Genomic DNA, 27,704 nt, shown 5'->3' with positions numbered 1-27,704 from the left:
TCGCTAACGAAAGTCTAACGCTATTTTGCAAGACTGCATGTTGCGAATTTCTCACTTATATCTCGTCCAAAAGAACTGGTCTCGTGTGCTAGCTATCGTGTATAACCTATTATTCTATTGCAAATCGTAATTCGGATCATCCAGGGTAAAATCGTTCTGCGATTATGTCAACCGGGCACCCCCTTGTCCTCAACCTTTTTTCCACTTAAGCTCTTAAGATTCGTTGCGCCGCAGAATAAAACGCCACATTGAATTCCCGTTGGGTTTATTCAAAGTGGTGGAATTAAGTGGTACTCCAGCCAGCAATTCAATCAATGAAAAGTTTGGAATTTTAGGATGCTAGAACCCTCTGTACCGCGCATTCCCGTTGAATTTCATATGGAAATTGTAACTCATGTCTCGCGTGATCATCGGCTTACCTATCCCTGGCGATTACCAAAACAGATATATCGAATTGCTTCTATGCGATGAATACATTCTATACTACAAAACATCAATTCTCGTAATTCACTCAGTGGTCATCTATCTTCTATGTCAAATGTCTGTCGACAGCTCGAGATACTCCCCTTCTAACGCGCCCTCGGATCCCAAGGTGGCACGAACACACCCTCCCACCCGGACCGTTGCCGCGTCGTGCACCCGCGAGTCCGTGACGCGTGGACAACCAAAGCTCGCTATTTCCCATGATTCAAACAACTCCCAATGGCGTCCCTGTTCTATCTCACTGCCACATGGCTGGGCAGTCCAGCACCGTAGTACGCCAACCCAGTTCTAATTCAACTGGCTCTAGTTCCATGCAAGTTTGGTTCAAGTGCCGATGCACCCCGTCAACTCCTACGTCGCTGCCACCCGTAATCAACACGGTCAATCAGTGTACTGCGAACTTGCAACATAGCTGTAAGCTCTTTAACAAACTCCTGTTCCAAATTAGCACAAAGCAGTTCTGCAACGATGCAACAGTAAAAAATTACCCACTTCAAACACAATAACGTTTCCCAACAAATGCGCGACGCTGACGTAACGAGTCTTCCCCGTCTCTGGGCCCATAACCTGAATTACTGTAGGAACATACTCAATATCCGTAACTATATCATCCATTTCAATGCCCCGAACCGTCTTGCCTTGTCCACCGCTTTCATCACGCCCACTAACCTCATCTTCACTTGCCAAAGGCCCATTGTGAATATCATCGCTCATCAGCAAAGTGCTGGCAAATTCACTCGGACTGCTCCCGAGCCTGTTAAACGACTTCGTTGACGATTCGTAGTCATTCCCCCTTGAGAACCGCGTCCAAGCGAGCGATGCCGGCGTCAGGGTTTGCGTCGCCGTAACCGACGACCGGCGTTCAAGTGGTGATGACATCAGAGACTCGAACGCGCGGAGGGAGTCATGAGATTTCATGGCTCGAAGAACCGGCGGCGCGCGCAAAGGTGTCACCCAATCCGACTGGAATGTCGACTTCGGCGACAAGAACGGAGAGCCTGCGAACGTAGTGTGTGAACGCTTGTGCGTTGGCAGATGCGCACTTGACGGCACAGAGAGGATGTCACCCGCAACACTACCCCTTCGACGATGCTGACGGCTAGCTAATGGCGATGTCTGCGGCTGCGGCGACCGCGTGGCGGCGCTCGGCGTCGACAGGCTAGACACCGACACAGATCGATACCCGACTGGTTGCCGCAAAGACACCGGCGACGAAGCCGTGGAAGACGACCAGTAAATCTGCTCGGCACGCTGCTGCGTGTCCATAGGCGACAGCGAAAACCGTTGCGATTCGGCCGCAGCTGGAGCCTTTGCATTCATGTCGGCTCCCGGGCTCGAGAACGCGACTGCGGCGGTATCACCGATCTGGTCCTCGTCATCCTGTAGCATTTGCCTCCGTTCGGCAAGTTTATCGTCGAATACCGGTATTTTCTGGCGGTATTCGTCAATCTTGTCGTTAAGGGCCTCTAACACGTCCATCATCGGTGACAGTTTCCGGAACGTAGTCTTTTCATAACGCTCTTCGCGCCTTGTACCCCAGTACTCGTCCTCAGAATCGGACATGTCGTCGGCATACTCCAGTAATCCTGGTAAGCTTATGTCAATTTCGACATCTTCGACCTCTGAGACATCCATCTTTGTCCCTTCGATCATGTTATTCTCATCTCCATCATCGTTATCGAGCCTTGGAAGCACATGCGACACCGCCACATCATCCAATTTAACCAACATCCATCCCCGCAACGACATCCATCCGCACGAAACTAAATCGATAAGCACCTTCGTCAAGACAAGATTCAGTTCCACGCTGTTCGCGAAAAATAATGAAAACAGGCGAAGTAGCTCATTCCACGTGTGATCCTCGACATTGAGAGTATGCGAATACAGGTTCGGCATATCCTTGCTTGTCAAATCGTGTGCCACAGCACCATCCATGTTCTCTGAGCGCGCGATACTGGCTGGGAGATATGCATGTGATTCTAGAACTAGTCTATTGTCCTTCAGATACCTATCATACAACTGAGTACTTAGTTCGTCAGTCTCAGTGTGGGGCATGAGTGATAGGAAAAATTCCATTTCTTGAGAATACACGTTAAACGGCGTGACAGTAGGGACAAACCCATCCGCAATCTGAGTGACTTGGAATAAAGTATTCAATGTATATGGGTAATGCTTGCGTACAAGAGTCGACACTAGTCGTAACGCAGCAACGATTGTCTGCTGGGATGATGACTGCAAACTGTTGGTGATAAGATCAATCAAACTAAACGTCGTCCCAGTCATCTTGATCAATATTCGCTCATCCACGTCGTCATCGGACTCGTATTCGGGAATAACATGTGGCTTTGGCTCTTGTGTGGCCGGAATCGAATCCTTATTCACTATGAGTGATGACAAAATCAGACAGATTATATCCTTCTGATCCAAGCTTTCAAAAATAGCCCTCAGATACGTTAATACAGCAATAGCGGCTCCGCCGCTAACACCCCCTTCAACATCCATGCCCTCCGCCAGTGAAGGAACAAGCAACTGCTTCAAGAACAAGGTCTCAAAATTGTCCAACAATGTATTTCGGATCAGTTGCGATCGGCAGTGACTTAGTGTATCTTGCCAAAATTCCAAGTACGACAAAAACGTCTGTAAATGAACTTTATTGTCCTCCATATCTTGAGGATCTTCATGCCCAGGGGCATTGCCGCCAACCGCAACTGGAACGAATTTGCGTTCGGACTCTTTGGCCATGGTCACGATCTTGGGCTCTGTTGTCGTCTCGAAAGCGCGAAGCATAGTTCTACTTCGGTCAGCCCTTCCACCGCTTGTTGTTATAGTTTCACCGCATACCTGCTGAGCTGGCTGTACAGTGCTCCCAGTCCAGATGCCATCAGAGTTCCAAAATCGCTCTCAAGAATCCATTGCTCTAGAGGCGACGAGGGCCATGCTAATTCAACAATATAAAGCAACCCTGTGCGTGCGAACTGTCCAGTGCGACCTTCATGGTGAATAAACTCGAGGAGAAAATAAAATAGCGGGAAATTATTCTACGAATAGTTAGTATGTTGTTAGCGAACGGTTAGATCGTTTGTACTTTTGTGGAGTCAGTGCGCAGGTCATTGATAAGTTCATCGATTATATCCGCTGCATCGTCCATATTCTTCCTCCTTGTCGAGCTATCTCGGTGGCCCTCATCTTCTAGGCATTCCCTGGAGCTGGAGCTAGCCACGACTGTCTGTGGTTGGCTCCCGACATTCTGCGCGGGAACTGCGTCCGGAGAAGTCTCGCTGATCGCAGTAATTTCCGTGCTATTCTCTGTCTCGCTTTGTACTTCATCTGTAGGAACATATCCTTCGATAGATGTAGATTCATTATCTTGAATATCTTGCACCGGAGACGTCTGAGATTCATCAAGCGCAGAGTGAGATTTGTCTGTCAGAACGTCGCTATCGGACTCGGGCGGCAGCTCATATACCATCTCTGGCATGTCCTCAATGCCCACCTTTTGACCGTCATCTCGCGACTGAGACTTAGATTCACTTGATGCTTGATCGTTCGACAATAAATCTGAGATGTCTGTTGCCGGTGTACTGTGCGACAAATGGATCCACTTCATCAAACTCTGCGGCTCCGACCTCAACCTTGACGCAACTGAAAACAGCATCTCCGCAAACTCCTCCTCCAGTACACGTTCACCACGACTCCTTTTTAACTCGCACAGAAATATGTTAATGCTCCTAATAACTTGATCATTGCTCATCAACTCTTCGCCGCTCTTGATAAGTATCGAGAATGCCGCGACTGATACTTTGATTATCGACGGCCCGCACAATTGCGTTATTTCCGCGATTTTGGTGAAAATCCCATGGTCAAGGGCGTATTGGAGACATATCCTTCGCGTGCCAGTTTGTTCTTCGTCTGCTCGAATTATATTCGCAATCTCCAAAATTTGGAGAGCGACTTTATCTTGCGCTCGAGAGTCCGACCCATCCCGCAATGCTTCTTCCTCTTTCTATCCCAACTTAGCACTCTGCGTTTTATCGGCTAAAACAAATCAAAATACTATACCTACCGTCAACGAAATCCACGCCTTCTCAATTGCAGCTGTTCCTCCTTTATTCTCTGCATCCTTCGGCTGCCTTCGCCATAAGCCCCAAAATGACATGGCTCACGTACTATGCGTGGCAGAATGGGGTTATATTATCGGACGCGAGAGTCTCATGTTCATAATGGTGATGTCTTGAGCCTCAGTTGCACGTGCAGACACACCACGCATCAGCCACAGTGCACAGCCATAAATATGGACCTCTACATGTGAATGCAATAGGCCTGCGAATACAATCTTTTTATTGATGGCGTCGCCTTGAATGAGGCAGGAATCAGGATCATTTGGTATACATAATCGAAAAACGCACATCATACCGTTCTCTTAGTACACCTGTAGACCAAGTCCAGGTTGAGAACACTGTGGCGCAACACTTCTCCCTAGCTTCCAGGGTTCCTCGCGGTGTCTGTCACGCGCCTAGCATGGACCAGTGTCAGCCTCTAGTTTTATTTTGTGCTGACAGCGCCTTAGGAAGATTCCTAGAAGGCTTCTGGAAATATGTTATCGTGCCTCGCTGTCTGTACTAGCTACGGGTACCAACATGGGGGGGTATCTATCAAACTCAGGTCCTGGTGTGCGCTTCCACTTTGTATGGGTTTAATTGGAGATAGTCGGTGGTTGCTGATCTGGTTAATTCATACTTTGGCACTATTTCAGTGACGAAGGACGACGACAGACTACCCGATGGCGGGCTCGAGGTTGACCAGTAAAAGTCGGAAGGGAATCAGGACTGGCTGCTAATAGCTCATCGGGGAAACATAGACAATAATCAGTGGCTGTTAGGTGATATGCTATATCTAACAGACACTGACAGTGGCAACAAGTTCGACCGCCCCTTGCGACTCGTTCTAGACATCGCAAGCATTGGACTCACCTCGAGCACGCATGATTATCTCCGATATCAGCCTGCACTGGCCATGCCAAAGTAATTCTCGACTCCAATGACGTATGTCAGTGAGAGTTATCAGGACGTCGACCACGTGTTGGTTTAACGGCCCAAACCATGATATCGAAGTGCGACTCCTAAGAAATAAGATTAAGCCTCAGCAGGCGGAAGGCGATGTCATGATGAACTTCCAAAACATCGATACCTGTCAAAAGTCAACGGTCTAAATTGGCTATAAAGACGCACTATGCATTATTCGCCAGGTCCGCCATATTTCGATGTCCTACGTGTAGTCAATCGGCAATCCCAACAGCTTCAGTGGAACTGAATGGGGACGCTCCCCTGATTGAATTCGCATGGAGTTTTTCTTTTTAGTTTCAGGGATCCGTTGTGTGCAATTACAGTTCTCCCGTTTCCTCTGTGTCTCCTAACTACCAGGATCCAACGAATCAACTTCGCAGTCGCTCTGCAAAGGTGGCATTGCAAATAAAGCCACACATCATTTGAGAAACAGAGTTGACGGCTGGAACCTAATCTAAAACCGGATTCGGCTAGCATATTACCTAATATAGTCCTCAGACCACTATAATACGCTTTTTTTTGGCTTCAAGTCATGTGTGATTCTCCTCCGACGACAGTTGGCTGTGAGATGTGTGGCGTTCGTTAGCTAAAAAGCACGAATGACATCAAATTTTTGCTAGAAGCGTGGCTGTTCGTTCCGCTTAAAGCGCCAGTAGTGGGCCCTGTGTCAGCGGCATCTTGCGTTGTCTGAGCGTGCCGCATTTGCGGTGCCTTCTTTAGTGCAGTTTGTTATTTATTCCTCAATCAGTCCAACACGTAGCCTATTCTGCAGGTTCACCAGCCACGGGCGGCGCAGGGCGTTCAGAACTATGCATCGGGCTGGACTGGAGAGCCGGATTGCGAACATTATTACTCTGCCACCTTTTTCCAAGCCATTGCTGTCTATCTGTTCCTAGGTAGATACTATCTAGTCGCTTGTCCCTACATTCTTTTGTGGCCGCCGCTGTGCCTGCACCTTCTATCAAACCTCTCCGCTGCAGTGCAGTCCGCCATGTCCAGAGACGTACGAGGCGATGTCCAGGACTCGCAACATGCACGCTTCGTACCGGTACAGGCCGCCAGGTCCCCGCTCTCACAACATCATCTACCACCTCCACCTCGGCCGCCTCCCGGACTGATGCACCAGCAATCCCACTCTCTGTCTGGTATCATGCAACACACAATGCCTCCCCAGCAGGCCTCGCCGCAGCGTCATTCGCATCTCGCCCAGACCTCCCAGGCACCACCAAATGCAACTGCCTCACCTTCTGCTGCGTCGCCCGGCCAGTCTCCCGTCCCGAGCAAGCGAAAGAGTATTCGAACCGGGCAGGTGTGTATATATACGTGTGTTTATTTGGCGTCGGATCAAAGGCTGACATCTTGCTCTATTCTAGGCTTGTGACAGATGTAAAGTATGTTAATTTATTGGTCTGCATTGTAGGCGTAATGACTTTGCAATCATGCAGTCGTGGCCGCCGTCTTCAATTGCGCGACGACCGTATAGTCACCACTATGGAATAGAAGGATATTAACATGTTCATAGTTGCGCAAAATCAAATGCAATGCTACCACTGGCGCCTGCACTGCCTGTACTCTTGCCAGAGTTGCTTGTACAAATACCGATCTCAACTCCCGTCGCGCAGTTCCAAGAGGATATGTCGAGTCTCTCGAATCGCAGGTCACGTCTTTCAAGTCACGCGTCCAGGAGCTCGAAAATATCCTAGTTACCCTAGTGCCCTCTATTGATCTCGCGAATTTACCAAGCCCGGAGCAGTTATCCGTCTTAAAGCAGCACTCGTCGCAGACTGTTCTTCCGTCGATTGAGACACTGACGTCGATAACGCTTCCCCCTGTTCAATCCGCCGACAGCAAATATGACGACACTCGACTGCCTGTCTATGTGGGCGAGAAATTGTCTTCTCCTGGTCATCATGTGGGATCTTGGGATGAGGCCACTCTATCAAGTATGTGCCTTTTTTGTAATACTCTATTTGTATGTGTCTCACGAAGAAACAGTCTTTGGTATCCACATAAATCTTCGTGACCTAGCGCCTGGTAATCTCGGAGATACCAACTTCTTCGAAATATTTTCGTGTCCCAAGCCTGTCAAGATGGAGCTCCCGTCATATGAGGAAGCAAAGCTATACGTTGACTCGTTTATTGCTGTCATTCACCCAGTGATTCCAGTTGTCAGCAAATCGTGGATTCTCCAGGAGATCAATAAGTTATACAGTGATGAAAACTACCTGCCCACCGCCCAGACAGCTGTCATTGTCAACATGGTGTTCGCGCTGATCACGTCCTCAATTGATCTTTATCAGCGCAAGATGGATAAAAATCGGGAGAACTACACACCGGTATCCGACACCTTTTACCACCGTGTTATTCCATTCCTTCACGATCTCTTTCACAAGCCGGATCTTGGGTCAGTCCAAGCTCTAGTTTTGATCCTAGTGTTTCTGCGACCCTCTCCTCGTCCTCAGTCGTCGTGGGCACTGGGTCGTTTGGCAATGACAATCGCAATCCAGCTTGGCCTGCACAGAGAAAATCTCCAATCACTAGGTGCCACGAGATCGCTCTCCCTTCGCGAGTCTCAGCTGCGGAAGCGCGTCTTCTGGTGCCTTTTGTCACTCGAATCCGCCATCTCGAACCGGCTGGGTCGCCCGCTAGCTCTCAGCAATAAGAACTTCGACACAGAGCTGCCGCTTGCGGTCGACGATGAGTATCTCGATGGCACGGATTACACGAAGATTGAGAATCCGTGCTCATTTTTACCCGGTCTGGCGCTTTTCGGGCTGACGAAGATTTCGTCAAAGGTATACTCGACTTTCTACGCCGTGAGAAAGCCTAAGGCAGAGGAATATGAGCGTTTAGTTTTCAAATTTGAGGCTGAACTGGCAAAGTGGAAGTCAGAATTACCTGAGAGCTTGACATGGAAACCTTCGGATAGTACTGGTGATCTACGGGACAAGCGGTATGCCGGAATCATGTGGCTTACCCTGAATGAGTTGCATTTGTTCATCCGTCATCCATCTGGTTCGACGACAAACAATCAGGCATTTAATGAAGAATCGCGGAATATGTCGGTGAGCATCGCCAGAGAGCTGTTACATACCATGAACAACCTTATGAAAATCAATCACGTCGAGTCGACGTGGTACAACGTCTCGGTACTACTTACGTCGCTCTTTACGATTTTATACGGCGCATGGTCGCGAAAAGATTTACCTAGAGAGGAAATCAATAGAGTCAAGGAGGACGCTGCAATTACTTTGAGTGTTATAGACGAGATTGCGATCTCATTGGGTACCGATGTTGGTAATAACAAAATGCGTGAAGTTGTCAGTGCTTTGTCCGAGGAGACGACGAAGAAACTGGAGGAACGATATAATCAATACTTCTATCACAGCCACCGGCGAGAAGAGTCTCAAAAGCCGCAACCACAATCACACCAGCAGCAGCCTCCTCGTCCTCCTCCTCCTCCTCCACCACCACCACAACAGGTGCACGCACAGCCGCTCCTGCCACAACGATATTCGATGTCCAACGAAGCTTACACTATGGACCAAAACCAGGCTCAGCAAGGTATGGATCATTCACTGTCCGGTCCCTTGTCGCATCTGGTTTCTGCATCAGCAGCAGCGGCCGTCGCCTCGGAAACGGCGATACCAGCGAGTGTGTCGATGGATGGAACCCATCTGTATGGCCAGCACGCTCCATATGTACCACCGTCGGCTACGGTTTATACGGGTGCTCCACCGTCACATCCGCAATCTCCATATACTCCGCAACCAACCCCGATGTACGAGCCTTCCCCACATCAGCAACATATTCAGCAAAATGTCCAATCAGCGACGCCACCAGCGGCGCCGTACTTATGGCAAGCCGCGGCCGTCGCTGCTGCTGCTGCCGCTCGGTCTGGTGTCCCGCCACAAGCTGGCACACCAACAGGCGCTGCGATGACGAACGGCGCAGGTCCTGTGGCACCTGCTCTCTGGCTAGACGGCTCACTCAGTTGGCAAGACTACGTGTTCACGGAAATGCAAACGCTCGAAAAATTGTCATACTCTGCCAAGCGAAAAGAAATTGCAGCTGCAGCCTCCTCGTCCAGTCCGCCGGGACAGGGTCGGCCAGGAGGACAGGACCGAGACAGCAATGGTTATGGGAATGGTATGGGTGGGAGTTATTACGGGTAGGTTTGCTAAAAAGTAAATTTTTTTGTCACGATATGCTGTTGCATGGGGGATTTCATTGTATATTATTACATATTTGGCGTGTTTGTAAGTTATAAGAGAAAGTATGGAGTTGTGAGATACTATGTATATCTGTTTGATTGAATTAATGTATTTTGTATATTTTTTTGTGTATATAATCCTGCTACATAATTTGGAATGATATGTTGGATAATTTTGTAAACGGTGTTAAAAAGTCAATCAGTTTCAGTATACAGATGTGATAGACCGATGCGATGATTGTCTTTTTTTAGAAATCCGCAATAAAATACCGATCCTGGCAGCCTTTTTTTTTTGTGTTTAATATAGTTGTAAAATCGAGGGGGAGGACATTTAGCGAAGGCTGTGCTGGCTGGAGTGCTCGACGAGTTTCGCTTGCATATTATTTGTCGCGCACATGAATTCCAAGCCCATTCCCCCGCAGTATTAGAGTTCGGTTTGTCACATCCCGCCCGTAGCCACTGATGTACTCGTATTCGCGATCGTATATGTTTAATTGCTTTTTTTATCCCAATAAAACTTGCAGAAATCGAATAGGGTTAGGCTTTTTCTCCCAATGATGCCGATGACGTCAGAGAGGCAATGATAGTCCCTAACGCTCAGACCGCTGCATTGTCAAACGGTGAATTTTAGAAGCATCGCTTAACACATCTCGGCTTGAGACATTATTAAGGCAAAAGATGTCAGTCTTACTCTAAAGGTTAATACGCGACAAAACTCCGCATAAAGTTTTTGATCCTTCTTAATTGTCAGTTGAGCAGGGCTGTGCATCTGAACCAAAAATGCAACGGCTACTTTAATGCCTCGTCTCCATCGGCTCCACCCAAGTATAAGTGCTTTGTGTTTGTCTTTGTCCGGCTTTGAATTGTCTTAGCGATCGAGGCTTAGCACAACGCTGATTAGGACTTGTGATATCTTTATTTAGTCCATACAGATATTATATATATATATAAAATACTGCACTCTGCGAGTCTTAACGACATTTGAAATCGAAATACCAGCGACAAACTATCCAGTAATTATCATGAAGTTGTTATACGGTCTCCATTTTGTTCTCTCCATCGGCTCAGCCTTGGCTGTCACGGTACATGACGTGGCAGTCGGTCAAGGAGGCTTCACCTTTAGTCCAGACTCTGTTACGGCTGACACTGGCGATTATGTCCGCTTCACATGGGATTCTGGCGTAAGTGCCATCTTGCTCAAGGGGAGTTCGTTTGGGACAGTGCTGATAGTACTGTAGCCTCACGGTGTTGCGCAGGCGGCGTTTAGTTCACCCTGTGTACCGCTCGCTTCGCCATCCTCTGGCGACAGCGTCGTGTTCTTCTCCGGCATCATGTCACCGTCTGGATCCATTAAGCCCACATTTATAATCAAAGTCAACAGTACAGATCCTATCTTCTTCTACTGTCCGGTAGACGGGTAAAGTGGTCAATTGATTCTGCTTATATTTGCTACGGGTTCTAATAATTCTTAGCCACTGCGAGGGCGGCATGGTCGGAGCGATCAATCCGACTTCTGATCAGAGTGTGAACGCATTCGCTTCCGCGGCGGCGCAGTTGTCTTCAAGTTCGACGCCGTCGCAAGCTGCTGGGAATGTCTCTATTGAGTCATCTTCTGCCTCGTCCTCTACCTCAACCTCCGCCTCCGGCTCCTCTACATCAGCTGCGGCAACTACGACATCATCGGAAACCAGCTCTTCGGTCACGACGATGTCTAGTTCGACGTCAACAACTTCTGCCGCCTCCACTTCCACGACGACGACGTCGGGTGCGAGCGCACTGGCAATCAATGCCGGAGCTCTACTCGTGACCGGTGCTCTCTTGTTGCGGATCTTCGCTTGACAAGGTATGTAAATATTGAACAACAGCGATAGCTCAGTCAATTTTATTTCAGACAAGGTAATTGCGTCGCTTCTATAATGGATTTGAGCGACAATTATTTTACAAGAGGAAATTTTCAGATGGCAGATGTACTGCAATATATGCTCTTAAGTTGATCTTGCCAGGCTGGTAATCAAGTCCATGCCGTACACCTTCTTGCCCGAAATTGCAGAACTTTAGCACTGTCGTCAAAGCCACGATGTTACACGGTTGTGCAACTTTTATGGCCAGGACAGAATTTTTTAAAGCAGCTTTGGATGACGTCATCGAGAAGCAATTGTCGACATTCCCTCCTATTGCTCGACTGCCCAAGGTCCTCGTAAACTTCCCCGACAAACTATACCCGGAAATAAAATGTAATGTAAAACGTTAAGTTGACGTCACTGTTTATGCTAGGCTTGCTAGCCGCAGTCGCCAAATCATGTTTCTGACTGGGTGCGTGCGAGCCGCGATGACAGAAATTGCAAATGTCGTAATGCATCATCACGTTCTATGGTGGAATTCTGGTTGGAAAGCAATTTTTATCGGTTCGTCTTAGCGGAACATCGTGTTAAGGCACATTTCCTCTGCATACGACCAAATAGACAACGTTAACAATACCCAACCATAGATTTTCCTCCGGACGCAACGGTCTATTGGCATATATCAATGAGAAGAAGAGAATGACCGCTGTGCATCTGGCGGTTAACCCTATCCCACTGAGTAACGCCGCATATTCTGGGGCTTTAATGATTTCTTAATTTGTAAAGGTGTGGCGGCGACCTTTACAGGCTTGTATGAGCGTGACAGGTAGTAATCTGAGATTCGTATGCGGATTGCAAAACCGTGGGAACCTTTATGGCTAGATGAAGGTGGAATTTGTCGTACTAAGCGCGATTGCTGCCGCGGTAACAGAGATTCGTAGCCACTTGACCCTTGTGCGCATGTCAAAAGGAGGCTGGCAACTCCCTTGCGGAGGCTAATCATCCTTTGAATTTGAAACGAGTTGCTTGCCCTATGCACTCGAACTGACCCGACTTATTGCATTTATGTGGCTCGAATGCAAATCCCATTGAATAGAGGGACATGCCAAACTATCTGCAGAAATAATACACTTCGGATGTCAAGCATGGCCTTAGCTAATACTTCTACTTACAGCTTATACCTAGTCCGCAACTGAGACATGGTTCTTGCCGGTCGCCTCGCGTCCTTGGAAGCCTGAAACTTCAGCCGGAGTGGCAGGCAAACTTGGAGAAAATCCTGCGTTGGAATGATATGAGGATGGATATGACGGAAGGCTGTATTCCAAAGGATGCCTTGGGTTAGTATACAAAACCCTCAGTGCAATCTCCATGCATCTGCGCCGGCAGCCGCCCAACGGCGGAGCTTGGAGACAACGGTTCAGGGTTCAGGGTTTCACACACGTGGGCTCAAGCTGTGGTTCGTATGCGGCCGTACCTGACTTTCACGCAGGGATAACATCGAGCCAATAATTGTTTCGCGCAAGTTATCGTCCGGCGGATCTGATAATCGGCCCTATCGAAGATTGATTATGAAACCTTCATTTCGGACTTAGGTATGATGACCATTGAGCGCACGAGTCTGAGCATAGGCGGATTCTTGATGAAATCATTGGTGATTGACGGCCGAAGAAGTCTTGGAGGCGTAGACTTGGCTGGGCAAATGAACAGGATTGAGCCATCTTAACCGTAGTGAACATTGCGACGTCTTATCGGGTGCTTGCGGGCTCGTTGCCAACGCAGCTGGCCATCGGTAGTATATCAACTCTCCAACGTCCCTAAGGCTGTCTTGTTGACACGGAGAGAATCCATTTGCTCTAGTTGTTGTTCTACATCTACATCCCACACAATGAAGCCCGCATACATTCTCGCTCTCGGGCTCTCACTGGGCACGTCGATGGCTTACCGTGTGCACAATATCTCAGTCGGCGATGCTGGGCTTGATTTCGCTCCAAACAGCATTACCGCGTCCGTCGGCGACTATGTCCAATTCACATTTTTGACCGGCGTGAGTAAACAATTTGCTACCAGAACTGTGTATTTCAGAGTATTTGACTACATTTGACTAATATCTTTATAGACTCACGCTGTCGCTCAGGCTGGCTATGATTCGCCATGCACACCGTATTCCGGTTCTACCGAAGGAGCCGGAAACAATGGAATATACTCTGGCTTAATTGTCCCATATAAGAACTACGTATGTATTTTCGTGAATTTCCTCCAGTTTTACTTGCAAGTTGACGCATGATGCAGTTCCCAACATACACGATTCGGATCAACAACACAGATCCAATCTGGTTTTACTGCCCGGAAAGCTAGTATGTTATTCTTTTTTTTCCTGAGATAATTCGTTACTAACATGGCAAAGTCACTGCCAATCCGGTATGGTCGGCGTCATCAACCCGGGTAACGGCCAGTCCCTCTCAGACTTCACCAACCTCGCCGCACAGCAATCGAGGAACAACGCTCCGGTTGTCGTTAGCGGCAACACAACCATTGGTGCACCCGTTGACGAGCCGTCGAACGCTTCAGTCACCTCAGTCGCATCGACCTCCACCTCAGTCGCCTCAGCAGCCTCTGGCATCGCTACTTCTGCGACCTCGAGTTCGGCCGCTGCCGCTTCATCGTCGGTCAGCGCAGGTAGCGTTAACGTGGCCGGTGGTGCCATCCTGATTACAGCTCTGGCTGCCGGACTCCGTCTCTTTGCATAGACGACCAGGATTTGGATATGACGCTACGTCTCGAATCTAACAGAGCTTGAACAAATGTGGTGTAAAAGCATTGATTTTTTATATGCGGCGACGAATAGAGCTATTATCATTCCCGGCGTCGGGTTCAGCCGCCTTGGCGGTAGCTCCATTTATAGAACGCGTTAGAATGTACGGTCCATAAATTGTAGAGAATTTCAAATTATTGTTTCTGACTAGAACACCAAGAACAAGAAAGTACGTACTTGCCAGTCAGCAACAAGTGAGGAGCTATATCAGTCTGCAGCTCAACTCCCAAATCAAACAGAAAAAGAAGAAATTAAGAACAGAGCAAGCAATGTCACCGCGCGATAATCTCTAAGTCTATATACGCGCATCGCATTTTAGTCATCAAAACTTCTAGAAATAGGCGTGGACGTAAAAAAGCTTCCACTCGTATGTGCCACAAAATTAAAATATGGGTCATCAGAAACAGGCAGCTGTCGGATCGCCATCACGAAATTCCTAGTCCGTCCCGACGCTCGTGAGCTTGTCGACCTCACGCTTGATTTATTTTCGTCCGATAACAGAAGCCCGGTGCGATTTGACTCGGCAGTTGAACTGAAAGCACGGCTTGAGCTGATCATTTGCGACCGTAAGGTGTCCGACCTATGTTCGTGACTTTTGGCCCATTTACGTTGCTATGCCGTTAGGCGCATATACGTCTGTGCATAATATGGACATACCAATAATTTGTGTAACCGAGATTCTAGATACTCGGACCAGCCAAGTACCTTTCGAGACCATCCACAACTGGCATTCGGTTGACGCGTTGTTGATACCGAGCAATTACTGCGATTAGGTACGAGACTTGCCACTTCCACGGCTCGTTGTTTTTGCTCTATATGATGCTCTCCCCTGTCATCGGTCGCCACCTTATTTTCGCTATTAGCTACTGATCGTCGCTCGATGCCTGACTGTCTATCTGTGCCACTGAATCGATCGAGCACACTCCTGTTAGGCGGGCTAATCGTAGCAAGCTCGGTTCGTAATCGCAGAATTAGATCAGAGTGCACAAGATTTGAATTTTCATTCAGCTTCTTAGTACACTGCTGCAGTCTTGTAAGTGGTCTGCGTTTCTAAACTACTGTTAGCCATGTTTGATCTCAAAACGAAAACCAAGAACCAATAACACATGCGTGTAAATTATTCGACGCTCTCGCCCTGTACTTCCGTTTAACATTCTTCGGCACATTTTTCATTGCCAATACAATATCAGTCTCAACACTCAACACACTCTCCAGACCAACTACAAATGCGCTAAACAGCAGCCTTGAATGACAAATATCATCCAGTTTGCCACCATACTCAGGTCGATAGTAATATGCCGAGTCGTTTGCGTTATAGCGCACCACACGGCGGTGATAATGAGCTGTCTTGTTACAAGACAGCATGTCTAATATGTATCCCCTCTCGGCGTCGATGCGGGAGATCTCCTGCGACAAAAGGAGTTCTTGCAGCGAAGATTGCTCTTGCGATTGATGCACGCCATTGTCATCGGCGTCGTATTCGTAAAATGATGGAATCCAAGCAAATGGGTGCTGTCTACCACTGGCATCTGCTTGCTTATTGTCTTGGGCGCCGGCAGTCGTCAATTCTGCTATCAAACTACTGCTTATCCAACTACCCGAACTTCGACCGTTTGCACTCGGAATGGAAATTAACGTCGATAATGGAGAAGTAAAGTACACCGAACAACTGGCATCATTGTCGTAAATCTGATCGTTGTGGTCGCCGGCTGAATCTAAATTTTGCTGACTTTTCTCTGAGAGCAAGTCCCTACGTAGTTTCGATCGAATTTCAGTTATCAAAATTTGCACCCGACGCATGATGAGTAAGTTCGCATTGATGTATGTTCATAGAAAACTGGAGGTACGAACCTACCTACATAAAGGAGTGAGTTCCAAAAGTTCATGTTCGATTGGCGTTGATATCTCAGTCTCAACTGCGGCTCTCTAGACTGGATTGAAACACGCCATTGAGGTCAGGTTCAACGTAATGAGTTACTTCACCTTGCCATAGATGGACTGGCGGAACGGAATTATTCGATGAGGACATGTGACTTATAAGCTGTGCAGATACTATACTACCAAGGTTGAGTATCGTGGAGCAGCACACGACCACGGGTACCGCTACAGTCAAGAGAGCAGTCTGGAACCGGCGTAGTCCAAGACGACAAGAACCAAGGATTTTTTTTGTTCCCGGAGGATTTCCCTACGCCCTTGTCCAAATGGATGTTCCTTTATATAGATTCTTGTATAAATTCTCGCTAGGAGATCGATACACATGCGAGCACAGCTATTCGTCTCCCGAGCTGAGGCTTGCCTCCTTGACATCTGGCCTTGCCAGGTGGCATGCATTTTGTTCGTAATGTTCAAAATTAGGTAGAGTCTAATTATCAGGTTCATAGTTGCGTAATCATGAGCCCAGCTCCAAAAGATACCCACGGTCACTGTTGACTTTCTCGAAGTCGTTGACGACGCTTCCCAAAACATATGGACCTGCCAGTATCCTGCAGTCGCCATTATAAATAGTTGCTGCACGGAGCGCTTGATTTCAAATACTACTTATAATCGTCAAGTTCATATAAGTTAACTGACAACAAGGACACTAGAGAATATTCATCCACTCATAGCTCCCACGTTCTCGAACAATTAAAGTTAATCTAATTGCCCCCATCAAGATCGGCGATTATCGAGCGCGACGCGCCGACGTCAAATATTAGCCATCTCGAGGCAACTTAATTTTTTTTTTCGTCCTATCTTATTTATCTCTTTTTCATTACATATATATGCATTTTTGAGCTATAGAAATGGACCTTGTTAATCACCTTAACGACAGACTCCTATTTGCTGTCCCAAAAAGTAGGTACCAAGATTTTCAGTTTTTTTTAGATAGAGCCAAGTGTGCTGTCCGGATGTGACGCGACGAAAATTGGATAGCGGGCTGTGACTAACGAGGACAAATATTGTACAGAGGGCCGGCTATATCAACAATGCCTAGAGCTCTTGAAAGGCGCAGATATCCACTTTAATCGGAGTAATCGACTTGATATCGCGCTGTGCACAAATCTGCCTATCGCCCTCGTTTTCCTGCCCGCTGCTGATATCCCGCGGTTTGTCGGGGAAGGCCGCGTCTCGCTCGGTATCACAGGACAGGACCAAGTCGCAGAGTCGAACATAAACGTGCGCGAGATCGTTGATTTGGGATTTGGGTCCTGTAAATTGCAGGTTGAAGTGCCCGAGAATGGCGAGTTTTCAGATGCTCGCCAATTGGTTGGCAAGAGCATTGTCACATCGTTTACCAATCTTACCGAGCAGTATTTCCGGAAATTGGAGACCGAGGCTGCGATTGGTGGAGCTGTGAATGGAGACGGGAAGAATCCGTTGAAAACTGTTATAAAATATGTTGGTGGCAGTGTCGAGGCTGCATGTGCTCTCGGAATTGCTGACGCTGTCGTCGACTTGGTTGGTCAGTCTCTACTCTTCGTTCGGCTCCAAGATAGACATAAATTTACTGACCAAAATGTACAGAGTCCGGTGAAACAATGCGGGCCGCCGGTCTGAAGGCCATCGAAACCATCTTCGAAACCTCAGCGGTTCTTATCGCATCGCAGCACCCCACTCACCCTGATCTTCTCGAGATCATCGCCTCTCGCATCAAGGGTGTGATCGCCGCAGGAAAATACGTTCTGTGCAATTACAACTGCCCACGCGAGAAGCTTGACGTCGTGATCAACATCACACCTGGTCGCCGAGCCCCAACAGTGTCGCCGCTTGAGGATGAAGACTGGGTCGCCGTCAGCAGCATGGTGGAAAAGAAACGGATTGCAGAAGTAATGGACAAGTTGCGGGCCACTGGTGCTGAGGATATTTTAGTGTTCAATATTTCAAACTCTAGAGTGTAAATTTGTTTAGACTTTTCTGTATTGCAAAGACAAAATGGGTTGCTTATGGGTAATGTGTCGGTCTTCATAATCTTTTATATAAATTCTGTGCAGCTAGCTCCGATTATATATAGGTTCTTGGACCTACAATGTATTTAATAACAATGCTGGGAATTAGGTAGTACATAATGCTATATTGTACATTATTTGAGCCTTGTAAGCTCTAATATATATAAGGACCAAACTACAACGGACGGATACCATGTGCAAAAGGAATGTATAATGTGAACAGAATATTACTTATGAAAATGGAAGTCATTTGCCAAACAATGTAAAATATATAAACATTAACCGGAAAACATGCGTCGATGTTCAGATGTGATTCTTCGGTGTTCGTCCGAACTTTCCCCAAACCGATCAGCTTGATGCAAACAGAACGCCGGACTACAACAAACTCCTTCTTCCAATTTCTTTCATTATGCAATTAATGCCAAATCATAAGCTAGGCCAAACTATACCAAACTAAGCAAAACAATCAATACAAATAACCCAAAGTTCATATACAACAATGTGCCAAAGCGAATTTCCCAGACTCATTAAATCACTGCAACATACAAAGTTGTCATATCAACGATGGGTTGTCCGAATCTTAACCGGAATCTGGACAGCCGAGTCTCCAGACGATTCGCCAGACGATTCGCCAGACGATTCGTCAAGTTCGGTAGATTCCGTCGTTTCATAGGACTCACCGCTACTAATGCTCTGGTCACCTTTCTTCCCTGTAGGCGAAATTTCAATATCCTTATTCTCTCCGACTTTCCGGCCGTATTTGGATATGAGCTCTAAGATGGTGTACGACATCAACTGTCGGCCGCGCGACGGACTTATAGAGTTCTCGGCGATATGCATGTCCAAGTCACCGGACGATTCAGAGTCTACAATTTTTTGCAACACTTGCGACGTTAACATACATACCATCACACCACAGTCTGAACCATTTGTCTGCATTATTTGTATGAGTGCGATTTTCAGCAAAAACATTACTGGGTGAATAAAAACATACCTGTTGCGGTGTTTGCATTGAATATAACGTCAATTTCGTGCATTCCAATAACTTTGTCAATTTTTTCGCTACAATTTCCGCCTCTTGAACATTTATATCCTCTAGTGTGTCGTAGTAGTAACCAGTCTTCTTTTTTGTATCGACAACTAGCAATGACCAATGACTTCCTCCCTCTGCGAGATCAACATTTGCATTGTTGTTTATCGGTAGGAATATAAATCGCGTTCTATTCAGCGGTGGCAACACGCCTTTCAGATCAAGAGGGTCTATTCCGCGCATCAGTTAAATGCCATATACCAGCATCACAGCATATGACGCAACATACTTGGCGACTGCGCAAGTAAAAATACCATGGATGGTCTCAACAGAATAATATCTTCAGGCTGCTCCATACTAGTGTACACTTCCGACCGCTCAAGGTACTCGTACCAGAATGTAAGATTATTATCGTTGAACCATTGATCATCCCGTAGATTGTCAAAATCCTGTCACATTGTAAGTTTGTGCTGTGCGGAACAATGGTTAATAGAAATAAAAAGACGAACCGCTTTGTATACCGAGACATCGTAATCTATCGCAACCGTCAATACACAGCCTGGCACAAAATCACACAAACCTACATTCAAGTATAATATCATTCGATCGCATCTACATAATTCAGTGTCAGTAATCACATCCTCCTATCACATCATCCGCAGATCGGAACGCGACAACGCCTGGAAGAATCGGCAGTCGAGACGACTCACTCTCATTAATTTGAGCAAAGTAGTGAACAGTTTGAATGTCCGTCTTTTGCTTGTAGTCATTTATTCGTGTCGTAATCGAGACGAGGCGGAAAAGATGCTGCGTGAAGACTGGCAAGGATGCGGGGAATGAAGACAGGTTGGAAAGAGTGGAAGACTTAAGATGATGTGCTAAACCCAACGAGTCGATTAGGGACGTAATCTGCTTCGGACAGGAATTGAACTGTCCAGTTCTACGGATAAAGAAATACTAAGATTACGACGACACAGAGCGTTGATTTGTATGTGGAAGGGGCATTAGCATAAACTACGAACGTTGGTTTTTTGCGCCCCCGCCCCGCATCCATGACGTCGAGTTCGCACTATGGGACATATTTAATTAAGTTTAGTGCAGTTGTTTACAAGAGCATTCAACCATCGCCGGAAGAACTTGACTTAAAATATTCAGTATTCGAAGAAGACCACCATACAGAACTATATCGATCCGTAACTGCGTTATTACAGTTATAGTCTTATAGAAACTTCAAAATATTTGTCAGCAAAATTTTGCGAAGCTACTAGATCTCTATTATATACTGCAATCTAGCCTGCGTGAGGACATTTATCTGTTTGTTCAATCATATGCTTCGAATTTCCTATTATTATGCTACGATGTGCAAACCTAATGTTTGATTGGATTTGGTAGTGTCATGGACCTGGTTTACGTTTAAATTTAGTATGTGTTAATGAACTAGCTGTGGTGACCCCGTATCTACCAAATAACGAGCCGGGAAACCCGGATACAAACAAATCAGCAGCCTACACAACGATTCTTGATAACGTCAGACTCAAGTTTGTGATCATTTCACTTCCACGTTCCATTGCCAGGTCCCGCCATCTCGGTTGTAATATCTCTCAAAACTGGCCATGCGCACTACAGAATTGCCTTTTGCGACGGAGGCTCCTCAATACTGACTGCCATATCAAATCTCTCGAAAGTACAACTTAAGCATCTTATAAGGTATTGTCATATTCTGTATAAAGTCTCATGGCGACATGTCGACGTAAATAATTGATTGCGCACCACAGCAATAATAATATGCGGGTTCACGATTCACATTAGTGTGGTGTGGCCCCTGATTCTCATAGTCCCAACGCCGCACCGCCCAAAAACTTTTTCTGTTTCCACCCCAGAACAAATCAGGCGTTTTAAATTTCAGTCGCCTTATTGCAGAGACAATATTTCGAAAGGCTTATATCCGCAATACAATGCAATTTGAACTATTGAATCCTGCTATCGGCGACACAGACACATTCCCGCATTCATTTCCGATAGCCCCGGTACTCGTAAGAGGCAACGACGAAGAACTTTCAGACGAAGATGAAGACGAATTAGACAGCAACGACGACGATAGTCATGATTTTATTAATGACAACACTGCCGCTAGTGGCGGAGTTGGGAGTGGTAAAGGCAAGACTTTACATGATCCGAATGATATCTTGGCAAAATATGCGTCACGGATAAAAGTTGACGAGCTGGTGCCTACAATTAAAAACAAGTATGTCTATTTCTATCCGTTGCTTTTGTTTGTATTACGCACTTGGGGAAAAATGAACACTAAAATGATTTAGGATTACCGATAAGTCTGATCGTGCGACGATCGAGCAGGTCTTGGACCCTCGCACCTGCAAGATCCTCGCCAAATTCATCAGCAAAGGTGACCTTTACGAAATCAATGGATGCATAAGCACAGGGAAGGAAGCGAACGTCTATCACGCCAGAACAGACACCCACAAGCAGCGTGCCATAAAAATCTACAAAACATCAATTCTTGTGTTCAAAGACCGTGATCGGTACGTGACGGGTGAATATCGATTCCGACATGGCTACAGTCGACACAATCCGCGGAAAATGGTAAAGCTCTGGGCGGAGAAGGAGATGCGGAATCTGAATCGATTACATCAAGCCGGAATCCCGTCTCCGGCACCGATCGCGTTGAAGATGCATGTGCTAGTGATGGAGTTTATTGGAGATGACGAAGGCTGGCCATCACCACGGTTACATGACGCTAAAATCGACGACACCAAATATGTCGAACTGTATGGCCAGCTCGTCGCGTACATGATTATCATGTACCAAAAGTGCCGATTGGTACATGCGGATTTGAGCGAATACAACATATTGTACCACCACGAGAAACTCGTCATAATCGATGTCTCACAATCCGTCGAACATGATCACCCACAGAGTCTTGAGTTTTTGCGAATGGATATCAAGAACGTAAACGACTTCTTCAGTAAGCATGGAGTCGTATGTTTTTCGGAGAGGCAGCTATTTGGACTAGTTATGAGCACGACGTCAGAGGAGGATTTGGTGCTCGAGAATTTGCTCGACAAGTTAGCGCATACGGAGCCAGTGCCGGAGGATGCGGTTGACGATGCTACTTTTAGGAAGATGTACATTCCGCAGACGTTAGAGCAGGTCTACGATGTCGAGCGCGATGTGGCGCGAATAAAAAGTGGTGAAGGACATGAGCTAGTGTATAAGGACCTCGTGCATCTGGATATTAACGACAGCACGGGATCTGAGAGCGAGGATGACGACGCATCTGGTGACGAGGACGACGAGTCTGGTGAGGATTCTGATAGCGACCGGTCGTTCAGAGAACGGCCTACTGTCCTCAAGGGCAAAAAGTTTGAAAACAAAGAAGAGAAGAAGGTACGAGCCAATGCACTATGTCATTTAACGCATACTAACGCCACATCAGGAACGCAAAAAGCAAGTGAAAGAGCAAAAGAAAGAAAAGCGCGCCAAGAAAATGCCCAAACATCTGAAAAAGAAACTTGTAAATAATTTAAAACGACATTAGCACCTGTAAATAGTATACAATTAGGTTGGATATTTGTACAGTAATTATTTGCATAATATATTATTATTTTGGTAGCGTTGGAGCTGAGATTAGCCGCTTCTTAACCTGCTCGATCAGCGTTGCACTGAGCTCTGGTAATGGTGAGACTTCATGGGCAATGATTTCGTATCCGATCGGCGGGTCAGATAGCCCTGGCCATAAATCACTGGGCAGATAATCTCCGTTTTTGACATGAAATGATTTTCGGGACGCCATTTCCTCTGTTGTCAATTAGAAAAAGAAATTTCTCTACTTTCAAATGACGTACCGTCGTAAATGAACTTGAGCTTGTCCAGTGCGTCGCTCACAACTTTCTCCATCCTATTTTGCGTATTCTTCCGCCTGACGACCTCAAGCACCAGCACGTCATAACTATGCAGGAACCGCTCAAAGTATTCCACGAGCGAGTCCAATTCATCCAGTAGCGAGTTTCTTCGACTAAAATACTCAGCGACGCCTTCCGCGAATTGCCGAGCCGCGAGAAGATGCTTCTCGAGCGAAGTTTGATGCCGAGACAACTCCTCGCATAGTTCTGCGGTCGCGGAGTAATGCTCTGCGGAGGACACGGAAAAGTCGAAGATGCTGTCGGCAAGCGCCTTCATGTCGGAATACCGGTGCCGGAGCTCGTCAACGACATCCTCTACTTGTGCCGCGTCTTCGCGTAGGACGTTGATGAGATCTTCTCGTTCTGGGTCTTCTTGTAAATTCGACGTGCTAGATGTCATGAGTGCTTGCGAACACTGATCATAATGGTGTGCCAAACTCTCTAGCAGTGCGCCCATTGCGTGCGCGTGATTTTCAATCGATTCTAAAGAATTTACAAGAGTTCTGTAGAATGATAAGTCTGATGACGCCGGAGGCAGAACGGATACCTCGGACGACAACTCTGAGATTTCTGTGTCAAATTGTGAAATATCGGCCGTTATTGTCCCATGAGAGTCCTAAATCGAATTAGTCTGTCTATCCCGAAACTCTGGTCACAGCAGCATGCCTGGAAATAATCAATCGCTTGCCGTAGCTGCGCCTTTAGTTCCTCCACTACAGCATCATCCGTATGATACTTCAACGACCGCTTCATCTGCTCTTCCTCCGTACCTTTAAACCCAGCATCAACAAGCGTCCCCTCTAATTTCTGCAACACACTATCGAGCCTGGCCCCACTCCGGTCTAACTCAACCAAGCTACCCTGGAACTCATCCTCAAAAGCGCCTGCAGCAGCATGCAAAGCCTCGTTAACTTGATACAGCAATGCAATTTGCGCGTGCGCTTCCCGGGACAAGAACAATGTTTTCGAATGAATCGCGAAGGCTGACTCGAGCGACTCCCGTGCGGAAAGGACCAAGCTGCTGGCAGAAGAGCAGATAGGCTCGGCTATGGCGAGAGCGCGTTTCGCGTTCACGAACCAGTCAGTTTCCATATCGTCCTTGTGTACTTACGCACCATAAACGTGATGACACTGAAGCGATGAGACAAATTGTGTCGTGTGTGTCAGTTTCTTCCCCACCGAATATATCAGCCCTAACCCGACTTGTATTCGGCGCAAGGCTACTAACATCTCGCTTAAGATATTTATGATGGCGGACAGTTTCACCATTTATGTATATAGAAACTCCATATCCTTTATTCAAATATCGAACACAGCTATTGTAGTAATAATAGTTAACAGCATCCATAACCAATACCAAGCAAATCCATAATGTATAAAACAAACAAAACGATCCATGCCATAATTCCGTATCCCATTCCCAATATCAAAATAAATTACAATATGCAAATATTCGTTAATACATAGCCAGAACTGAAAACCGTAACAAAACTTTTCCGCAAAATATTTACTCGACGCCAAACGAATAGACTCGGACTTCACCATCATCACTGCCAGAGGCTAATCGCGAATCGGATAATCCGACGCACGCGACGGGTGCAGAATGGCCGCTGAACGTGTGCAAACATCTACCACTTTGAATGTCCCAGACCTTGACTAACCGATCGTGTGCACCGGATACGATGCGGAATGTGTCGGCAGCTAAACCCCAGACTCCTTCGACGTGGCCAAAGAGAGTCTTCGTGCACTCGCCAGTGTTTGCGTCCCAGAGTTTGATGGTGTTGTCGAGAGATGAGGTAAGAATGTGCGGAAGCTTGCGTCTCCGTCGATTTCTGTCTCTATTGACGGCGCGAGACATGCTCGGAGAAGAAGGAGAATGAACGCTGACTTCGTCGTCAGACACATGTGCACTAGATAGCGCTGGTTCTTGCTCTCTGTATTCGCCGCCTTCGGGAACCAATTGATGGCCGCTTAGAGACTGGTAATGGTGGTGATGATGGTACTGCTCATTTACGTCGTCATCGTCCCCGGCGACTTCATTATCATCCTCCTCTTCGTCGCGTAAAATGACCGGCAAAACGCACTGCACCTGACCGAAATGGCCTTGATCGTTACTAACGCCTGACATGCCAGCACCATTGAAAACTCGTAGACATTCATGTGTGTCAAGATCCCACATGCGAACGGTAGTATCGTCACTTGCTGAGAACAAAATGCGAGACGGACTGTGAATGTTGACTGCATTGACCCAGTCTGTATGTCCGCGAAGAGTGAAGAATGACTTGTCTTTGAAATTCCACACACGGATAGTGCTGTCCGCAGACCCAGATGCTAGTAGCGTAGCATCAAAGTGCAGACTGAGAACGCCGTCTGCGTGGCCACGTAGAGTTGACACACATTCGCCGGTCTTGTAGTTCCATATTCTGATCGTCCGGTCCATTGATCCAGTCACCAATTTCGTGTCATCAAACATTAATGCCCGCACACCACGGACGTGACCGCTCAGAATCCTCAACAGCTTGCCAGTCTCAATATCCCATACTCTGACAGTCGTGTCATAAGATCCTGTAATTAAGATTGAATGATCAAACTGCAAACACATTATACCATCGGTGTGACCATTGAAAACTTTGAGCTTATATCTTCCACGGCGCCAATTTTGCTCCACCTTCAATCTTTCCGAGTAAACATCTTTCCAAGGTCGAGTGAGTCTTCCGGCTGGTACATTCTGAGTAGTCAAGGTCGACATATCACTGTTCCGCGTCCGCTTCGAAGCCTGCGTATCCTGTGAAACGGCTTCTTCGGAATCAGAAGCATTAGACTCATCGATGGAACGCTTCATGCCGTTCACGCTAGCCGTATCCGTTGGTGTCAAACTGCCACTGCCATGTGCAGTAGCGTGCTGCTGAGACAAATTTTCCATTCGCTTTTCGATATCTTTCTTGCATTCCCTCAACCGCCGTCTTTCCAGCAACGGAAGGCCCCAGCCACACTTTGTGCACTTGCGATCAATGTGCTGTTCGCACATTCTATGCCACACCGTATCGTCGTCGGCGAGCTTGCGCCAGTTCTGAGAAACCTGAGCAGCCTTACATAGAGATGATGCATCCAAATAGCATAGAATCTTGTAGGAAATCTCTGGTGGCAGGGCGGAAACGAAGTCGATTCGGATTAATTCGCGTAGCAAAGACGACACGTATGACAGTTGCGGCGAACAGCATTGTGAGAGAATTCCCTTGAGAATCAAATTTCGCTCTTGCGCGGGAGCAGCGGAAAATATGCTCCAGACGTGTGTAATTGCTTGCTGGTCTTGCTGTTGTAGAGTGTCTAGTTGCTGTGGAGACGGAATGTTAGCGCCACACTCAAAAGTACACACCAAAGGATCACCATAATCAATGAACACTATATAGAGATACTTACGCTCTGTAGCTGCTCCATATCGGTCTCATCGGCCTGTCGCTTGCATTTGAAGGCGGGATGGTGGCGGTAGCAGAAGTTGCGGGACTCTTTGTAGCTCTCGGGATAGAGGCGCTGTGGGATGTGTCGCGTGAGGAACGGAGTCAGTACGGCGGCGACGTTCTTGTCCTGACGCTCGCCGTCAACTCCGGAGGCTGAGCATGATATGTCGGAGCCAGACATGATGGCAGATGGAAGCAGAAGCACTTCGTGAGGGACGTGGAGGCGACGACGAAGTTGACAAGGGAAGACGTTTTATGAGTTTTATTCGACGCCCGCAAACAGCTGGCGAAGCGGCGCAAAGCGTAACGATAGTTTGGGGGTTAGGGTATTATTGTAGTGAGCACACCATCGTAACGAATTTTTGCGCTCGGTCGCGCCAGATCCGCGCCGCACCCAAAAAAAAAGCCTGCAAGAATCGTTCACGCAATTGCCCGGATCGCACTCGTCAAGCTCTGATCCGCTACAATAACGGCTATAATCACGGCGATAACGCTGCCGCCATCAAGTGAACTTAGCAGCGCAACTGCAGAATTGCGTTCATAAAGGCAGGCTCATGTTTTTTGGCGACGAAGGCAAGTTGTCGCACGTCATCGCCCGACGCAGCTCCGCCAGATCGATCTCAGAGAATTTTGTAATCTACCAGAGGCAACGGCAAGTACTACCAGGAAATTTAATGTTTTGCCAACTGATAAGCTGGGCTCTAGAGCCGGGATCGCGTATTATTGCAAATAACTTTCAGTGGCATAGGCCGCTCCATTGGTCGATTGTGCACCGGTTATAAGCCTCCCGTGACCAGCCTTTAAATGTAAACTACACGATGATATCATTCAGTCGCATTCATATTCACTTAAAGAATTGCATCAATGCTGTATGAACTATTATGCTTAACTATTTATTTAGAGCCTGACATTAGTTGCAAAATCAACGTGTCTATTTGTGATAACAGGTGTGCCGTCG

The 27,704-nt window shown here is 47.1% G+C and overlaps 10 protein-coding genes across 10 annotated transcripts; 5 read left to right on the top strand and 5 right to left on the bottom strand.

Annotated features, from left to right (window-relative positions):
* Positions 1-851: 851 nt before the first annotated feature.
* Positions 852-4,858, bottom strand: V1513DRAFT_223302 (Retinoic acid induced 16-like protein-domain-containing protein). The gene is made up of 4 exons (XM_066894394.1): positions 4,547-4,858; positions 3,569-4,486; positions 3,325-3,521; positions 852-3,274 (listed from the first exon to the last, which is right to left on the bottom strand). The coding sequence occupies exons 1-4, from the start codon at positions 4,637-4,639 to the stop codon at positions 928-930; spliced, it is 3,555 nt and encodes a 1,184-aa protein (XP_066755712.1). The 5' UTR covers positions 4,640-4,858; the 3' UTR covers positions 852-927.
* Positions 4,859-6,144: 1,286 nt separating this feature from the next.
* Positions 6,145-10,041, top strand: V1513DRAFT_438630 (fungal-specific transcription factor domain-containing protein). Its single transcript, XM_066897083.1, has 4 exons — positions 6,145-6,855; positions 6,920-6,937; positions 7,069-7,489; positions 7,542-10,041. The coding sequence occupies exons 1-4, from the start codon at positions 6,538-6,540 to the stop codon at positions 9,719-9,721; spliced, it is 2,937 nt and encodes a 978-aa protein (XP_066755711.1). The 5' UTR covers positions 6,145-6,537; the 3' UTR covers positions 9,722-10,041.
* A 342-nt stretch (positions 10,042-10,383) lies between these two features.
* V1513DRAFT_438626 (Cupredoxin) lies at positions 10,384-11,753 on the top strand. The gene is made up of 3 exons (XM_066897082.1): positions 10,384-10,940; positions 10,998-11,176; positions 11,232-11,753. The coding sequence occupies exons 1-3, from the start codon at positions 10,782-10,784 to the stop codon at positions 11,596-11,598; spliced, it is 705 nt and encodes a 234-aa protein (XP_066755710.1). The 5' UTR covers positions 10,384-10,781; the 3' UTR covers positions 11,599-11,753.
* A 1,305-nt stretch (positions 11,754-13,058) lies between these two features.
* On the top strand, positions 13,059-14,561 carry V1513DRAFT_438623 (Cupredoxin). The gene is made up of 4 exons (XM_066897081.1): positions 13,059-13,644; positions 13,717-13,833; positions 13,890-13,954; positions 14,005-14,561. Exons 1-4 carry the CDS (start codon positions 13,486-13,488, stop codon positions 14,345-14,347), a joined length of 684 nt encoding a protein of 227 aa, XP_066755709.1. The 5' UTR covers positions 13,059-13,485; the 3' UTR covers positions 14,348-14,561.
* Positions 14,562-15,424: 863 nt separating this feature from the next.
* V1513DRAFT_423363 (uncharacterized protein) lies at positions 15,425-16,212 on the bottom strand (the record flags this gene model as incomplete). The annotated part of the gene is made up of 2 exons (XM_066896032.1): positions 15,425-15,462; positions 15,510-16,212. The coding sequence occupies 2 exons, from the start codon at positions 16,210-16,212 to the stop codon at positions 15,425-15,427; spliced, it is 741 nt and encodes a 246-aa protein (XP_066755708.1).
* Positions 16,213-17,111: 899 nt separating this feature from the next.
* Positions 17,112-18,563, top strand: V1513DRAFT_438614 (uncharacterized protein). The gene is made up of 3 exons (XM_066897080.1): positions 17,112-17,247; positions 17,360-17,854; positions 17,917-18,563. The coding sequence occupies exons 1-3, from the start codon at positions 17,196-17,198 to the stop codon at positions 18,288-18,290; spliced, it is 921 nt and encodes a 306-aa protein (XP_066755707.1). The 5' UTR covers positions 17,112-17,195; the 3' UTR covers positions 18,291-18,563.
* On the bottom strand, positions 18,437-20,359 carry V1513DRAFT_438609 (uncharacterized protein). Its single transcript, XM_066897079.1, has 6 exons — positions 20,079-20,359; positions 19,953-19,980; positions 19,878-19,903; positions 19,658-19,817; positions 19,333-19,598; positions 18,437-19,271 (listed from the first exon to the last, which is right to left on the bottom strand). Exons 1-6 carry the CDS (start codon positions 20,136-20,138, stop codon positions 18,897-18,899), a joined length of 915 nt encoding a protein of 304 aa, XP_066755706.1. The 5' UTR covers positions 20,139-20,359; the 3' UTR covers positions 18,437-18,896.
* An 893-nt stretch (positions 20,360-21,252) lies between these two features.
* V1513DRAFT_438604 (RIO1 family-domain-containing protein) lies at positions 21,253-22,998 on the top strand. The gene is made up of 3 exons (XM_066897078.1): positions 21,253-21,613; positions 21,687-22,773; positions 22,823-22,998. Exons 1-3 carry the CDS (start codon positions 21,324-21,326, stop codon positions 22,922-22,924), a joined length of 1,479 nt encoding a protein of 492 aa, XP_066755705.1. The 5' UTR covers positions 21,253-21,323; the 3' UTR covers positions 22,925-22,998.
* V1513DRAFT_438602 (autophagy-related protein 17) lies at positions 22,775-24,481 on the bottom strand. The gene is made up of 3 exons (XM_066897077.1): positions 23,955-24,481; positions 23,232-23,904; positions 22,775-23,184 (listed from the first exon to the last, which is right to left on the bottom strand). The coding sequence occupies exons 1-3, from the start codon at positions 24,378-24,380 to the stop codon at positions 22,988-22,990; spliced, it is 1,296 nt and encodes a 431-aa protein (XP_066755704.1). The 5' UTR covers positions 24,381-24,481; the 3' UTR covers positions 22,775-22,987.
* An 81-nt stretch (positions 24,482-24,562) lies between these two features.
* On the bottom strand, positions 24,563-27,008 carry V1513DRAFT_395313 (quinon protein alcohol dehydrogenase-like superfamily). Its single transcript, XM_066895363.1, has 2 exons — positions 26,709-27,008; positions 24,563-26,622 (listed from the first exon to the last, which is right to left on the bottom strand). Exons 1-2 carry the CDS (start codon positions 26,925-26,927, stop codon positions 24,796-24,798), a joined length of 2,046 nt encoding a protein of 681 aa, XP_066755703.1. The 5' UTR covers positions 26,928-27,008; the 3' UTR covers positions 24,563-24,795.
* Positions 27,009-27,704: the final 696 nt, after the last annotated feature.

The sequence above is a fragment of the Lipomyces chichibuensis genome, assembly GCF_038497645.1.
Source record: "Lipomyces chichibuensis strain CBS 12929 unplaced genomic scaffold V1513scaffold_4, whole genome shotgun sequence".
In the NCBI taxonomy this organism is placed as follows: Eukaryota; Fungi; Ascomycota; class Lipomycetes; order Lipomycetales; family Lipomycetaceae; genus Lipomyces; species Lipomyces chichibuensis.
Note: the sequence above shows the minus strand (reverse complement) of the source record. Positions and strands in the feature narration are given on the sequence as shown.